General features: G+C 41.7%; 1 protein-coding gene across 2 annotated transcripts; it reads left to right on the forward strand.

Annotated features, from left to right (window-relative positions):
- Positions 1-5,886: 5,886 nt before the first annotated feature.
- Positions 5,887-15,989, forward strand: BCO2 (beta-carotene oxygenase 2). Of its 2 annotated transcripts, none has more exons than XM_026681059.2 (12): positions 5,887-6,483; positions 8,887-9,088; positions 9,551-9,762; positions 10,080-10,195; positions 10,598-10,700; positions 11,152-11,283; positions 12,003-12,163; positions 12,575-12,742; positions 12,978-13,115; positions 14,406-14,588; positions 14,706-14,819; positions 15,053-15,989. In XM_026681059.2, exons 1-12 carry the CDS (start codon positions 6,399-6,401, stop codon positions 15,179-15,181), a joined length of 1,743 nt encoding a protein of 580 aa, XP_026536844.2. In that variant the 5' UTR covers positions 5,887-6,398; the 3' UTR covers positions 15,182-15,989. The 2 variants fall into 2 exon arrangements, with proteins under 2 accessions (XP_026536844.2, XP_087826336.1); XM_087970210.1 differs by lacking the exon at positions 5,887-6,483 and adding an exon at positions 7,268-7,763.
- The last annotated feature ends 952 nt before the right edge of the window (positions 15,990-16,941 follow it).

Raw genomic sequence — 16,941 nt, forward strand, 5'->3', positions numbered from 1 at the left:
ATTTATAACGCCAGGGCATATTTTGGGTTGGTGAGGGTGAAACGAGCCCCCCCAGCCTCCCCGTTTTGCCAGGGATGGCTTGGGAATGACATATATGTACAGACCTTACATATATTTTATTACAATGCTATACTATGGTTCATTTGAATTTTTAATTTAAAGGATTTTTGACTCCCGTAGGACTCTGGGCAGCCAACAGCTAGGAATCAAAAGCATATTTTAAAAAGGCTTAAAAGAGAAAAGAGTCATTCAGAGGGCATTCTGGCAAACAGCCTCCTAAAGACAGCCCTGCTAGGGCAGGTGGGGTTGCTCTGCGTTTATTTTATTAAATTACATTTCTATGCCACGCATCTATCTAGAGCTTCACCCTCTGCCCTGCACTGGGCTGCCCGTTTCCCACAAATCTTGCCTTGTGGTTGCTTGTGCAAACCACCATTCCTGGCACTAGGATGGAAGCCCTGCATTTCTTGAAGGTGGGTGGGTGGGAGATGCTGCCCAGCTTCCCTTTGCTAGAGGAGGGTCAATCTGCAAAGTGCAGCGGTGGTGCAACCCTAAACCTGCTGAGAATTAAACCCTTTTGGTGGAATTTGACAACTATCACAATGCCATTAACGTTGCATTATCAGAGAAACACAGATTCCTGACCACAAAGCTAGGATTTCCCACTTAGGTTGCATAAAGTGGTGGCAAAATCGAATTTTCACAGGCTGTCTTTAGGTGCAAGATATTGTGTCATCTTTTCAGACAGGTGTTCATGTGTGTGTGGTTTATTTTTTATTGCATCAGGAGAGCCTGGTAATCTTAGGATGTTCTTAACACTCGGGGTTGTTTGTGCTATTATCTGGTATTCCACAGATTTCTTTACCCACAAATAATGACCTTGTACTTTGTAATCAGGTAACAATGGCTACCACCGTAAAGTCAGATGAACACAAAAATAAGCGTAAAAAGGAGGCAAAGGTGAGTTTCAACTAGGTAGCATTATCATTGTTTAAATTGCAGTAATTTCCTTTCTGCTTGTGTTCTGTTTATTTAAGTGAAAGGTATGGCATGGCTGGGGAAATCCATGGATGTTATTTTTTTTTAAACTGTCACTCTTTTTCTCTTTATAGAATGAAACTTCAGGAACTGCACAATTGGGTTTTTTTGAAAAAAATGATCCGATTCCTGAAAGCTCCCAGAAATTTCATAAAACTGATACTTTGGAAACCATTTTAAAGGGTATTATTTTGAAAAGAATATTAGCCATTCTTTTTGCTTACATTTACACCCAAATTTTAATTAAATATTTATATTAACAGATACAGGCAAAGAAATCAATGCTCTATTATCAAAGTATGCACAAATTTTGAGGCAAGTAAATTATTTTACTTTTGACAGTTTAAACTTTCTTGAACACGTATTCAGCTGTTGATGTAACTGATATTTCCCAAATTGTGTTTTAGTCCTTTTTATTTACTAAGAAGCAAAAATAAACCAAATGTTTGCCCATTGTAACAAAATGCTTTCAGCTAGAAAAACAGATTTAAAATATATAGCAAGATCCAAAGTTATTTAGTGTCTGTTTTCTGAACCAACGTACTCTTAACTGTGTACATTGCATTGGTAAAATTCGGTTGTTTTGCTGCTTTGTTTTTGTCAGCAGTGTGCATAGGGGAATACTATCTTGTAATAACTCTCAGTGTATCCTTCATGTCTGCCCTGGCTATTTGGAAGACCCTGGAGCTGTTTTAGGAGGTGTAGGGAGCTTCAGATATGAGCAGAAAAAAGAAAAAGCTCCATTGTTTAAGTGGACTGTCACAAAAATGAATTTTACCCAAAGTGTTCAAAGCAAAACAGCAAACTCCCCACATACTGATACAACAAGTAAGCACTTTATATGAGCAGGACACCACTATATATACCGCAAGTTCAATACCTTCTAACTAAAGTTTTATATTTATGTGAGGAAATAGTCTCCCACAATATGTATTTAATAGCTTACCTTCACGGTTTTAAAGTGCTTGACAACAACTGAAAACATCGATACAAATTTTAGTTTTGTATGTAGCAGTTTAAACTATAGGTGTTTCTTTTCTTCCTTTTTATGACTAAAGTGAGAGAGCAGCAATGGATGCTTCGTATGTAGAGGAGCTTGAAGGAATCCTGAAAGAAGCTTCTTCTATAGAACATCACCTGAAGTTGAAAAGGGAGAATCTGAGGCACAGTTTTGCAGCAATTGCAGGCCCTCTACAAAATGAAGAGGGTGTATCTGGCAAATGATTTGAGGCATGCGCTTACTGGTTCCGTTGTATGGGAGAGGGGGAGCCTTTTAACTTCCATGACATTTGTACTTCCTTTTTTATTGATTTAGAGAATAGTTCATAATTTCAGAACTGTATAACTTAGAAGGAGCCTCAGTAGTTTTAATTCAATTATAATTAAGATGCTGGTTTAGAACAGTTATGTAGGACTGCTTTTCTATGGAAAGGCTTATTAACCTTTCTTTGAATGACAGAATGGAGGAGAAAAATCTGGTGAGCTTTATCTAAAGCATATCATTTCAGTGAGGAAGGCAATACCATGAACTTGAGTTATTTTGACAGCTATCCAAACTACATTTCATTTTCCTAGGAAAAAGTTATGTGGTTGAGTCACAGTGAAATCTTGGCATATAAACCTTTAATTTTGGCTGGGTTGTATATGTTATACTTTGATATAAGACTAAAAACTTGTTTTCACTAAATAGTTTTAGAAAGTGATGTTTTTCTTTCCTTATATTTTATTATTTTGTTCTTTTTCCCTTTGGAAAAAGAATTCTATTTTATAATGTTGATTACTTGAAATGAAAATAAAATAGAAAGGAAGAAAATAGTAATAATGTTCTTATTTTGCTTGTGCATTATAGACTTTGTCCCAAAATAAATCATGATTTAATGTTAATTTTATGGGATAATTACTTTATACATATGTATAGGTTTTATGATTAAACTGTTCATTATATTTTCCACCTCCAACGTGGTTCTTTTGTTTTTCATTGCTTTTGAACATCTAACTGCTACTTTTCTTTCCATAAACTGTTTTCATTGGTTAGTGGGTTAGGGTTGAACATTATTTAAACTTAAACCTGCAATATCTGATCAGAATAATAATTCCTTATCTTCAAATCTTTCCCATCTTCTTGTTAAAGTAAAGCATCCCTAATAGATCAAAAACAGCCTTCAATTTTGTCTGGTCAGTTTCAAGACCAAGTTTAAAATCGGTTTCACATTGAAGACTTTTGTTGTCATGTCTGGCGCATTGGTAAGAAAAGGAGTATTTTAATAACTGTCCTTTTTGTGAATGGTCACTAATCACAGTAGTGGCTGAGAGGTGGCTGTATCCACGCTAGCAACATCAGGCGAGAAGCTCCCTCAGCTTCTTTTGAGCAATGATCCAAGCCTCTCATCTTGTGCACCCAGACGTGGATCAAAACAAACAGAAGGTTTGTCTCCCAATATAAACACGTCTTCCAAAGCATTGCTTAATATTTGCTTGGTCCTCATCACACTTTGCTCATACTTTTGCTTGTAGGAAAATGATTAATTTTGAAGGAGTTAGGCTACTTTTAGAATTGTGCCAGAATAATTGAAGCATTGTTTCTTTGGACCTGCAGCAAGATAGGAATAATACAAAATCATGGAGATATTATTGATGTGTGCCATTGATCTATGGCTCTAGAGCCTGCGCGTAAAGAAGACTATGGCTGAATCAGATGTAATTACCAATATTTAGCAGCTACTGCAGACAAGAAAGCTGCTGAAGGACAGAATCCTTAGCATATGATGCTTTTAATTTGGTAAAATGTATGCTGCTTTGAACTTCAGAAGAAAAGACAGAGTATAAATCTAGCAGGAAAACTTTTGCCCTTAGTTGATTAATGTCTCTGTTGTGAGGTTTGGCTGTAATAAACATGGAGAAGAACAGAGAAGGCTGAGGGAAAGTTTAGGAAGAATAAAAAAAAAAGGAAGAATTGTGGGCAAGAAGTTAGTTCCTGTTGATCTTGATCTGTTCTAAATTGCTAGCAAGAGCCCTGGGCAAAAGGAGACGGCAACTTGCAAACTCAAGGCGACATTTTTCTCCTCCATGCGCTGCTTTTACATGCTCTGCTTGCCTGGAGGAATGCATTGGCACTTCAGAAGCAAACGACTCAGAAGGGCTTTGATTTCCCTGGGAGGGAAGGCAGAAGTAGACAACGTTGAAAAAGCACTACGCAACCTAAAACCATCTCTATCTATTGGACCGGATGGAATATGTGCCTACTTCTTAAGAAAGCTATCCACTGCCATAGCCAAACCTCTAAGCATAATCTTTGAAAAATCTTTCAGGACCAGCTCCTTGCCCAACCTATGGTTACAAGCCACAGTCATCCCTATCTTCAAAAAGGGAGACCCAAGCCTAGTTGAAAATTACAGACCAATCTCCTTATGCTGCGTCACCTGTAAAGTCATGGAATCAATTATTAATCAATCCATCATCCTCCATTTAGAGACAAACAACCTACTCTCCAATAAACAATTTGGTTTCAGAAAAAAACTATCCTGTAATCTGCAACTCTTACACTGCAAAAACATATGGACTACACAACTCGACCAGGGCAAAGCAATAGACGCAATCTACATAGACTTCTGCAAAGCCTTTGATTCAGTGGTACACGACAAACTACTCCTAAAAATAAAATCTTATGGTATCTCTGGACAACTGAATAACTGGATAGAAGCATTCCTGTCAAACAGACAACAAATGGTCAAAATTGGGAACGCCCTATCAAATCCAGTACCTGTCAATAGTGGTGTTCCCCAAGGCAGTGTTCTAGGACCAACTCTCTTCATAATCTACATAAACGACCTTTGCGATCATATCAAGAGCAATTGCGTTCTCTTCGCTGATGATGTAAAGCTGTTCAATACCACAGACAATACTACTACCCTACAAAAAGATCTAGACTATGTATCTGAATGGTCTAACATATGGCAACTTCAAATCTCAACAAATAAATGCTCTGTCTTACATATTGGTAAAAAAATCAGAAAATAAAATACAAGCTGAATAGTCAAGATCTTGTTGATGACCCAAGCTCTGTAAAGGACCTTGGAATACTCACCTCTAATGATCTGAGTGCTAGAGCCCACTGCAACTACATAGCCAAAAAGGCATTAAGAGTTGTTAACCTAATCCTACGTTGCTTTTTCTCTGGTAATGTCTCACTACTAACCAGAGCATACAAAACATTTGCTAGACCAATACTCGAATACAGTTCATCAGTCTGGAATCCTTATCACGTATGTGATATTAATACAATTGAGAAAGTCCAGAAGTATTTCACAAGAAGAGTTCTCCACTCTTCTACCCGTTGTAGAATACCTTATGCCACCAGACTCGAAATTCTAAAACTAGAAAACCTCGAATTACGCCGTCTTCGATCCGACTTAAGCATGGTATATAAAATCATACATTGCAATGTCCTACCTGTCAATGAATACTTCAGCTTTAACCATAACAACACAAGAGCACACAACAGATACAAACTCAAAGTAAACCGCACCAAACTTGACTGCAGGAAATACGACTTCAGCAATAGAGTGGTCAATGTCTGGAATACTCTACCCGACTCTGTAGTCTCTTCCCCAAACCCCAAAAACTTTAACCTGAGACTGTCTACTATTGACCTCACCCCTTTCCTAAGAGGTCTGTAGGGGGCGTGCATAAGCGCACCAACGTGCCTACCGTCCCTGTCCTATTGTTTCTCTTATTCTTTTATTTTTCTTATATGTACCTATTTCATATATTCACAACCTTGTATACACTTGTACTTATTATCTTGTAAACAATTGACAAATCAAATAAATAAATAAAAAATAAATAAAGTTCCCTGGCTTAGGATAGTAGACCAAAATACTCATCAGGTGGCTGGCTGAGTTCTTCAGGAACTCTCACCCACCAACTGAACTGGTTTCCCTGCAGTTTTGTTCAAAAGTGAGATCAAAATGCCAACTAGTCGACTGCACTTTAGTGCCCTGGATGTACCCAGCCTGGATAGTTAATAATTGGATATATTAATTCAATAGCCCGTGATGCACTATGAAGCAAGCAGAGATGATGTCTTAATCATGTGAGGTTTTGCAATTTAGGTCTGCTATAATTCTGTTTCTCCCCGCCCCCCCCCCCCTGAAAAACGATTTGTTCAAACTTGATATGAGAGGTTTGTGCCCTCCTGTTCCTGCCAGTTTAATGCCGCCTTGTCTCCTAGCCTTGTTCAGTCCTGAAAGGGGGAGGCAGGCTTTTATTATGAAACGTTGTGCTAAGCCAACAGATACTCCATCAGTGCCCTGCGTCTCTATTTGCGGCTTGCTATTTTCTCCCAGCTCAGCATTGTGAAAATGCTTTTCCTCCTCGCTTCTTTCACCGGCTTCCTGCTTCAGAAGGCAATCCTTGCTCTTGCGTCTTTGCTGCAATATATCCCAGGTAAGAATGTTTCCTTCCCATCTCCTGCTAATGGCAGTTTTTTTTAAAAGCTTTGAGCCATGTAAGATCCACAGAGATCTTATTGGGGTTGGGACCGGTTAGGAGGCAAATCCTGATGCTTACAAGCTAAAGGCTGATTGAGTTTGAATTGTGAGGATTCATGCAATCTTCTTGGAACAATATGCAAATTATCAACATGCTTTCCCTTGGCCTGGGTTTTTATTTTATGTAATGACCCAAAGGGGCGTGGCACAAAGGTAACACAGTCAGATAAACAATAAGAGTCCCTTTATTACCTCCAGCTTTGCCCCCAATATCCAGGTTACCTTCTGGCTGGAGAAAAACTCTCCCAGGAACAGCCTTTGACTGCAGAGAATTAAGTCCGAAACATGGTCAACACAAACTGCAACTATAAATCCAATCAAGCCAAACTGAGGTAATTAGTTTGGCAGGGCAGGAGCAGGAATTTCAGACTTGAAAGCACGGCAAAACTCACACAGTTGGGAAGACGTCAGGAACACAGATAAGCCACAAGTCACGTCTGCTCCCAGAACATCTTGCTGCACTCAGCTTCCTCTTTCATACACTGTTCCCAGCTGCAGCTAATGAAGGGAATCTGGGCCCTGTCCTCCCCCGTAAGCCACACAACCCACGTTACTCTCCGTTCATCCCTGCGTGCCCTAGGATGAGGAAGTGGTGGGCCTGGGTCTTCCTCTGAACTCCCTCTTGTTCTCCCTCTCCCCTGCTCTGCCCAGCCGGACTTTGCCCTTCCCCAGTTTCTTCCACAGCCAACGGAGCCACACTCCCACTCCGTCAGATGTTTGTCTTCCTCCGATTCAGACTCTGACGGTCATGCCATTTTATTTTATCTTTTTCATTTCCCAATTGATCTGACAGCCTTGGAATGATTTTTTTCAGGATCAGCCAGGAAAGGAGGGTGTAAACCAGGAACGTTCTCTCCACAGCCAGTTGGCTATGCAAGAACGTTAGACTTTGTACAGAGGGAATTGTTCCAAATACGAAGTTAATCTTTAGTGAGATTCCCAGCCTTTGGGGCTGGTTGAGTCCTAACCAAGGATCCAGGAACTGTTTGGCTGTAGCGCCGGAGGATATAAGCTGTTCCAAGTAGGGTGGTTTTTTTTGTAGAATCATGGTATTCAAGTCTGATAAATTCAGAATTTCCAAATAGCGAGGTAGCCCTTTAGGTGTTGCTCCAAGGGCTCCAATCATAATTGGGATAACACACGATTTCTTTTTCCAAAGTTGCTCAACTTCAATTTGTAAGTCCCGATACTTTGTGATTTTTTTCTTGCTGCATGTCTACAATTTGTGCATCACCAGGTATTGCAATGTCAATGAACCAACCCTTTTTCTTTTCAACTATTGTTGAAAATATTATTCTGACAGTATACACAGCAAACGAGATAACCATGCTGGGTTTTGTATCACAAATCACTATTTGAACACTTCCCAAGTGTTTAGGACTGTGTGATAAACACTTGGGAAGTGTTTGACTAGTGATTTGTGATACGAAACCCAGCATGGTTATCTCGTTTGCTGTGTATACTGTCATAATAATAATATTTCACCATCATCATCATCATCATTTATTATTATTATTATTATTATTATTATTATTATTATTATTATTATTATTATTATTATTATTATTATTATTATTATTATTATTATTATAGAAGGGATATTTCATCATGGTAGTGATCCAAAAAGCAGCATTAAACAATGTGGTTTGATTTTTAATTTAATTGTCAGCCTTTGTCAGAGATTTATCATTTGAACTCCTTGTTTTTTTGGTTCTCCAAACCAAAGATTTCTAAAAATGGTTGCATTTTCTTCTAAACTAAAGTCTGAAAAAAATACTCTGTTTTTATGACATTAGCACTTTATGGGGCAAGAGGGGGCAGAGACAGAATTCCACTCCCAAGAATTTCAGATATTAAAGCAATATCTGGACATGTCAATTCAAATTCAATTCAGATCTGACTTCGTAGGAATGAAGGAAAGAGCTGGTAAGCAGGATCAGATCAAATTAGCTTTTCAGAAGTCATTGTTAATTTCTTCTCTCTTTTGCCCCCCTTTTTCTTTTTGAACCTTTCAATTCCCTCCTAGTTCTCTTAACCCTGCTAGACATAATAAATGAATTCTGATTGAATTGGTGACACTCATTCTGAAAGGCAGAGACCAGCCTTTGACATCTCTCTTTCCTCTCTGGTCAACACCCTATAAAAAAGGAGAATTGCCACAAACCCCTTCTTGAACCCAGGTGCAGTAGGGCTGTGGATAGAAGCGCTCCTGGGGAGATGATGGAACATAATGCACCACTTCCAGAGCATGCATGTCTATTTTTGGATGTTAACCCCTTTGATTGGTTTGTCTTTGCAGGGATAAAAAGTCTGGTGTCCAAACAGAAAGCACCAGTTACTTATAGCCACAAGAAGGGCTTAGAATGCATCTCGCCATTATTCTGCACCGTACAAGAAACACCTCAAGCGATCCCAGTAGAACTCCAAGGGCAGATTCCCAAATGGTTGAAAGGAAAGCTATTGAGGAACGGGCCAGGAAAGTTTGAGTTCGGACCAGATAAGTACGCTTATTTCAATTGCTATGGATGCTGCTGTCTGCTCTGCTAAGGATTAAAAAGCCAATAGATAATTTTATTCTGGTCTGCAGTCTTGATCAACTTTCTCCATTCATGTACTTCAGTAATTTGACCCATCAGTTGTGTCTTAGGTAGAAAGAATCCTTGAGTACATATTTTCTTGATTTAAGGGAGATATAATGACAACGAAGGACATGGAGAAAGCTGATTTAGTAATAAACTTTTTTGAGGGGAGGGTTGCCTTCTTTAGAAATAACCCTTTTAACAATTCGAAAATAATAGCTTTGCAAGAATTACAGTCTTTAAAACCTGAGGTACACTTTGTGTGCACTTGTATACTGAAAGGGGCACTTTTTGTCATCTAAGTGGATGCTTGGAACAGGTAGGGGTAAGCTTTGCACATGGCTTTGTCTTCCTCTAAGCTGGATTTGTCTTCTCCAAATGAAGGTACAACCACTGGTTTGATGGCATGGCACTCATGCATAAGTTTGAAATTGAGGATGGGGTGGTGAAATACAGCAGCAAGTTTCTCCGGAGTGATTGTTACCTGACCAATAGCAAGAACAACCGAATCATGATCTCTGAATTTGGCACCGTGGCCATACCAGATCCTTGCAAGAACATTTTTGAGCGCTTCATGTCAAAGTTTGACTTGCCAAGTAAGTATCATTTTTGGATCAGGTTTTTTTTTGTAAGAAGAGGGGAGAGGGGGAAAACTTCTGGACAAAGTTGGTCTTCCAACTCTGTCCTTGGCAATTTCACAGAAATTGGCCTTAAGAAAAGGCGTAGCAGAACAGACTAAGTCCATTTGTGACTACGTAGAAGTTCTAGGCTGATTCCTCTTTTGACTCTGCCCCCAGTTCTGCCACTCCTTCTCCTACACTTTCAGTCTTTTGATCCTGGCAACTTAGTGACAATGGAAATGTTTTCTGTATTGAATTTATGACAATCTAATGAGGTGAATTTTGTACTGCAGAAGAGACAGACAACTGCCTTGTGAATTTTGCGGTCATCAAAGGTGACTATTTTGTCAGCACAGAGACCAGTCAAATGCACAAAGTGGATCTAGACACACTTGAATCAAAGGAGAAGGTAAAGCAATGGAGCAGGCTACCTGGCATTGAGTTAGCTTACTACCTAAATCTGGATTGACAGGCAGTTTTTCAGGAGCTGCGGAGATACTGCGGATTTAATCTGGATCTTCTACAAATGTTGTCTCCAGGTTCATGAGTAGATACGCCCTTGTGGAACAGTTGCTGGGAAACCTAATTGGGAAAGAGTAGTTGCCCTCATCCTACTAGTCATGGCCATCCCACAAAACAGCTTTTAGACTCAGAAAGAGGACCATGTCTCACAATGAGTTGTTGAGATCAGCTTCCCCTACTCTGGTTCTGTCCAGATGCAATGACCTCTCAGCTGGTGTGGGAATTCTGAGAGCTTCAGTTCTATCTGGAAGGTGTCCAACTCAGTTGCCTGCCGTCTTTATCCTTGCAGGTGAACTGGAAAAAATACGTTGCGGTGAATGGAGCCACAGCTCACCCCCACTATGATCCAGATGGAACAGTCTACAACATGGGCAACTCTTACGGGACACATGGTAAGACAAACAGAAATATCTGACCAGCATTTTAATGTCTGGAATTAGATACTAATCTCAGGGTATGGTTTTGACTTCATTGGTGAGTATGCCTCCTTTCTAACCAACCCAGGCCCTTCTTGGCTTTTCATGCCAAACTGACAGTTACTTAACATCAAAAAACCTCAGTCAATTCAAGGATGATACAAGTATTTTTCCAATGAGTGGACGCATAGGCTTTGAGTCAGATGCTACAGCCCTTTTAACTGGATCAGAGGACCTGGAAAACCTGAAGCAACATCTGATGGCTCATATGTCTGAATTTTACACTGAAGGTGAAGTGGCTGTGGATTTCTCTGACAGTGCATGATCTCGGTGGTCTCCCCTTCCAAATCTTTGATGGGTGCTGCCCATATCTCAATTCCAAATTCAGTTATTGCAGTTCCCAAGAGCCAGGCTTTCTCTCTTACAGGCTCCAACTATAACATCATCCGTGTTCCTCCCCAGACGTCTCAGCCGAGTGACTCCAGCCTGCAGGGCGCAGAGGTGCTGTGCACCATTCAGCCAGAGAACAGAATGAAGCCAGCCTATTATCACAGTTTTGGTGAGATACCATCCTCCTTTTGGCCATCACCATCTTTACTAGAAATGCCAGAAAGAGGCAGCTGGAGTTGCAAAAGTGAAATGGTGAAAAGTGGGCCAATAATTTGGAATGCCGCTGATGTGATCTGTCACGCAACCTGAATAAAATCAAGTAGAACAGGAAACGTAATAGGAAATATTAAATTAATGAAATTCATTGCTCCAAGCCATGAATGATTTACCAGAGCAGTTCATATAAAAACAATGTAACATCTTTTGCTAGCTGGTGGCCATAACAAATTGAAATTGAAATCATGCCCTGAAAGATGCTTTAAAAACAATGTCAGTGAAACTATGAAGCAGAACAAAAATTGTTGGCTCCTGGCTGTACCCCAACTGCTGGCCTTCCATTGGAAGCTAGAGGGGGGATTGCGTAAATGAAGTCTGGCAATTCCTTTTTTTAAAAAAAAATGATGATTAAAAAAAAAGCATGGCAATTCCTAAGTAGGTGGTGTAGCAGCACCCTAAGGCATTACATTCACAGAGTGTTAAATTGAATAATTTGAAATTACTGGCCGTTATGGTGAATAATCTGAAATTGTTTTGGCAACAAAGGATGGAGCTGGCAGGTAGAAAGATAAAGCAACCTTGTTGTTGGAAAAAAAGTCCACGTAATTAGATGGAAGAATCGGAATCAGCTCTTCATGAAAAGAAGTGGCCCAACTCTTCTTCTGTTTCTAGGAATGAGTGAAAACTACGTGATTTTTATTGAGCAGCCCGTCCAAATAAAGTTATGGGAAGTCATTACAGCCAGTTTTTCTGGGAAAAGCTTTCTGGATGCACTGAGTTGGGAGCCTCAGCTAAATACTCGCTTTTATGTCGTGAACAAGCACACGGGGCAGGTAGGTCGCCTGTTTGGCTGGACCCGGTAACTTCCTGATATGCCTTCTCTGGAGTCTGCAGGGCCGGGCAGACGAGACTGTTGCTCTTCTCATCCTGGGTGGTAGAAGGTATCAACGAGCAAACCAAAGTTTTCCCCAGATTATTTTGGGGTGGCAGCTCCCAGAATGCCTCTATGCTATTGGCCAGAGTGGCTGAGAATGGTGGGGGAGTTGAGGTCCTGAGATCTTTGGAGAATGTCAGATTAGGAAAGATGACTTCTACACTTTTTTGCTTTGCCCCTCTGTTAAAATCCTTTCAAGAATCAGCCTGATACATAAGGAAAGATTTTAAAGAAGTTGTGCCCAAGACCAATTGTTTGGGTGTCCCTGAAGAGCAGGAATTCACCCCCACGTCTTCCCCTCTTGCTGCAGACCTTACCTGTGCAGTACCATAGCAAGGCCTTCTGCTATTTCCATCAAATCAACGCCTTTGAGGACCAGGGCTGCGTTGTCCTGGATCTCTGCTGTTTCGATGATGGGAAAGTTTTTGACATCTTCCGACTGCAGAACCTCCACAAGGCTGGAGAAGCCCTTGACCAGGTACCGCTGCTCTGCCCTCCCCTCCACATTGTGGGCACTGAGAGGGAGCTTCATCTTGCAGACCAGCTTGGTATCTCCCAGGGGTGCTGGACAGGGGTGCTCCAGTCCTAGACACGGGTGGGAGGCGGAGAAGTTCTCTTCCCTCTTGGCTGTCCTGCTCTTCATCCTTGTGGCGTGATCACAGAACGTGGATCTGTTTCTCTGTGCAATGGCTTTTTTTTTGTTGTCTTGGCAGACCTATAACATGCTCCCAAAGCCATTTCCATGGCGCTTTGTTCTCCCCATCACGGTGAGCTCCAAGGCGTCTGTGGGGCAGAACCTTAACCCTTTGTCCTACACATTGGCAGAAGCTGTGAAGGAGGCGGATGGGAAGGTAGGCAATTTGTGTCTGTGTCTCTGTGTGTAATTTAGAAAGAATGAAAGCATTCCATTTTTTCTTGTTATCCTTTGGAAATCTCACCATCCTGCAACAGACTTGGCGGCTAGACTTGGGAAAAATAGTGGGAGTTCCATAAATGGGACCATTTTTTTCCAAAGACTAACTGAATGAAGCTGTGGAGAACTTGGATCAAAGGTATCATGGGTTGAAGCTTAAACTCATCCAAAGAAGGCTTTTGATCTGGGACGCTTAAGAGCCTCGCGGCGAGATAGAGCTCATTTCATACTCACGAGAAAGTTAAGAACGGACACCCGAAGTTTGAAAGTCGATCCCTCCCTCCCTCCCTGCTCATGCTAAACTTGCTTGCTTCCAAGAGACTCGCCTCCCCACCTTATCAATTGCTCTTCAAACCGAGATTTTAAGGTTGTTCGGAGAGGTGGTGGTGGGTTAAATACCTTCATGCAAAGGTAAGTCAGCCACCGGGTGTGCTTAGGTTGCAGAACTGAGCAGGGGGTGGATCAACGGCCTTGCCATCGCTCAGGTTTTGTGCCAGCGGTGCAAGGGATACGCAGAGCTGCAAGGAAGAGGTGGCATTTTCTGAGAGAGAGAAAAAACACCCCCCTCTTTGCAAGATGCTGTTACTCCCAAGGAGGTGGGGATGGAACTGAAGGCCTGAAGGACCATGGTAGTTAATTCTGCAATTCAACTAAAAAGGAAAGCCTTTTCAGAAAAAAATAGTGTGTTGCCTCCAGAGGATGGGACCATCTAGAGGCAGTCCTTGACTTACAACCGTTCGTTTATCGACTGTTCAAAGTCACGACGATGCTGAAAAAAGCGACTTATGACCAATCCTTGCAATTATGACCATCGCAGCAATCCTCAGTCACATGATCAAAATTTGGATGCTTTACGGAGATTGCCGCATCTCCGGTCATGTGATTGTCATTTGTGACCTTCCCAGCCAGTTTCCAACAAGCTGTGTCCGTATGGGGAGGCTTACTTAACAACCATGTGATTCACTTAAGAACTGCAGTGATTTGCTTAAGAACCGAGGCAAAAAAGGCCATAATATTGGGCATGACTTACTTAATAACCACCTTAGCGATGGAAATTCTGGTCCTAATCCTGGTTGTAATTTGAGGACTACCTGTACGCTTCAAGTGGCAGGGCCCCAAAACAGAAAGTATTGGGTGCCAGGAAAGGCTCCTGGAGAAACTTTCCAAGTTCAAGTAGTAGATGGATAAGGATTCTATAACGTGATTGATTCCACGCGGACTTTTCTAGATCTGGTGCACACCTGAAAGTCTGCACAACGAGGACCTCAAAGAAGCCGGAGGGGTGGAATTCCCTCAGATCAATTATGCATATTACTCTGGGAAAAAATATCGTTATTTCTATGGCTGCGGCTTCGGTCATGTCGTTGGAGACTGCTTGATCAAGGTTGATACAGAAACCAAGGAGATGAAGGTGAGAAGTGGGCAGCGATGCTCTTCTGTTGTTGTTACTGGTGTGGTGGGGATGGAATTCCACCTCGAAAGCTCCTGAGCAAAAATACCCTTCTGTGCCCTTTGCTTTGTCCACCAGATTTGGCGCGAGAAAGGGATGTATCCTTCTGAGCCCATATTTGTGCCAGAACCCGATTCTTCAGGGACAGAAGACAAGGGAGTGATCCTCTCGGTGGTGCTCACCCCCAAGCAGGTAATTTAGGCCTCGTGGCAGAGGTCAAGGTCTACTCTTTGAATATTCCTTTTAGATGGCTGAAAATGTTTTTTCCTTGTGAACGCTGCAAGACATCTGGGGTTTCCAAATGCTGGGATTTTTTGGAGCATGTAAAAGTGAACATGATTTACTTTTCTTCTCTAGACCCCTAAAAGAGCAGAGGAAACAGATGCTTTGCACGGGGAGGCATAATATATCCCTCTTTCTTTCAGAATGAAGGCAGCTTCCTTCTTGTTCTGGATGCACAGAATTTCACCGAACTGGGCCGCACTAAAATCCCTGTCCAGATCCCCTACGGCTTCCATGGTGGCTTTGTACCCAACAAAAATGCCCCCTGCTGAGACAGCAGAGATTCGGGGACCTGCCCCGTGATGTCCAAAACGCTGTGGACAGATTACTTCTTCTAGATGTGCCTTAATTTCCTAGGCTACCCAATTGGGCTCTACTTTGATGGACAGAGAAATAGCCATTTTTCTCATCTAAGTCAAGTTTTCGAATGCAAAGCAAGACTTCATGATGTGATGCATATTGATCAGTAGGAAGTGATAATAAATTAATCAGAATAGAGCTGGAAGGGACCTTGGAGGTCATCTATCCAGTCCAACCCCTGCTCAAGAAGGAGACCCTATATAATTTCATACAAGTGGCTGTCCAGTCTCTTTGTAAAAACCTCCAGTGATGAAGCACCCACAATTTCTGGAGGCAAGTTGTTCCACCGGATAATTGTTTTCCCTGTCAGGAAGTTTCTCCTTAATTCTAGGTTGTTTCTCTCCTGGAGTAGTTTCCATCCGTTGTTTTTTGTCCTGCCTTATTACTTATGGTGCTTATTACTCACATACTGCCCATATACACAAGCTTTTTTATTTTATTTTTTAAAAAGAGGCTTTGCTAAACATAGAACAGAATAAATTCTTAATTTTTCTATTAATTGGTTTAATTTACGATGGGATGTAGTCTGGATTCCCAGGAGGGAGAGACTGCATCCCAGATGGCAAAGAGATAGCGGAGCTAGGAAAGTTTGGTGGAGGGTTAAAACGGCTCCTTCCTAGCGATTTCCAGAATTTAGCTGCAGTTATGCAGATAGCTAATTTAGTCTGGCAAGAGTCTGTCTATAAGGGAACAAGAATAAAGGAACTCACTCTTGAGTAACTCCACGTGTCATTCTTGGTCCTTGTAGCCCAACTATCAGGTTTGAACTGGCGCAGAGCCCTTCAGACACTGTTGAGAAATCTTGGCAATCATATCAGATATTTTTTTTCCTCTTTGTACAGGGGGCATCTCAGTCCATTAACCCTTGGCTCAATTCAAGCTGTAGCTGACTCACCCTTGAGGTCCCACCTTTGAGAAGTTCTTTGAACCCATTTCTCTGCGAGAGTGGCCGTTCTTCATATTGGGAGAATCCACCCCTTTCTCAATCCCCACTCTTGGGCTGGCCATCTAAGGGGCAGAGAGCATGCAGAGGTCTTTCGCTTATCAAGGCTTCCCTGGGTCTGCCCACCACAGATAGGCGGGGCTTCTTACAAAGAACTTGGACCTAATTCCAACCAACAATCCCAATTCCTTCCCCCACCCCAGGAGATGTCACAAGTAAGCACCTTGATTTCACCTTCTCCCTTCCACGCTCAAGCTTTTGAGATGGACCAAAACAGCTGCTTATTCTCTTAACCAGGGCTGGGCTCAGGATAAGCAATAGAGCCAGGGGTCTCCAACCTTGGCAACTTCAAGACTTGTGGACTTCAACTCCCAGAATTCCTCAGCCAGCTTTGCTGACTGAGCTTTGCTGACTGAGGAATTCTGGGAGTTGAAGTCCACAAGTCTTAAAGTGGCCAAGGTTGGAAACCGCTGCAATAGATGGTCCCAGCCACTTTCTCATCCCATCCAGAAACTACTAATGGCAAAGGCAGGAGAGCAAGGTGAGAAATTGAAGGTTGGGAAGCAGTTGCCAACCAGCACATGGGAAGCCCAAGTGGGGATCATTGAGGCTTCCCAACAGCATCAAACTCTCTGATCAGAAATGGCCTTGAAAGCATTGAAGAATATAAATGAATCACAGCAGAACAATGAGGACATCTGGAAGTTCTAAAGATGTTCTGATTGGTAA

Source organism: Notechis scutatus, chromosome 7, assembly GCF_049901735.1.
Source record: "Notechis scutatus isolate UNSWTSFEM ecotype Mainland chromosome 7, rNotScu1.2, whole genome shotgun sequence".
Lineage (NCBI taxonomy): Eukaryota > Metazoa > Chordata > Lepidosauria > Squamata > Elapidae > Notechis > Notechis scutatus.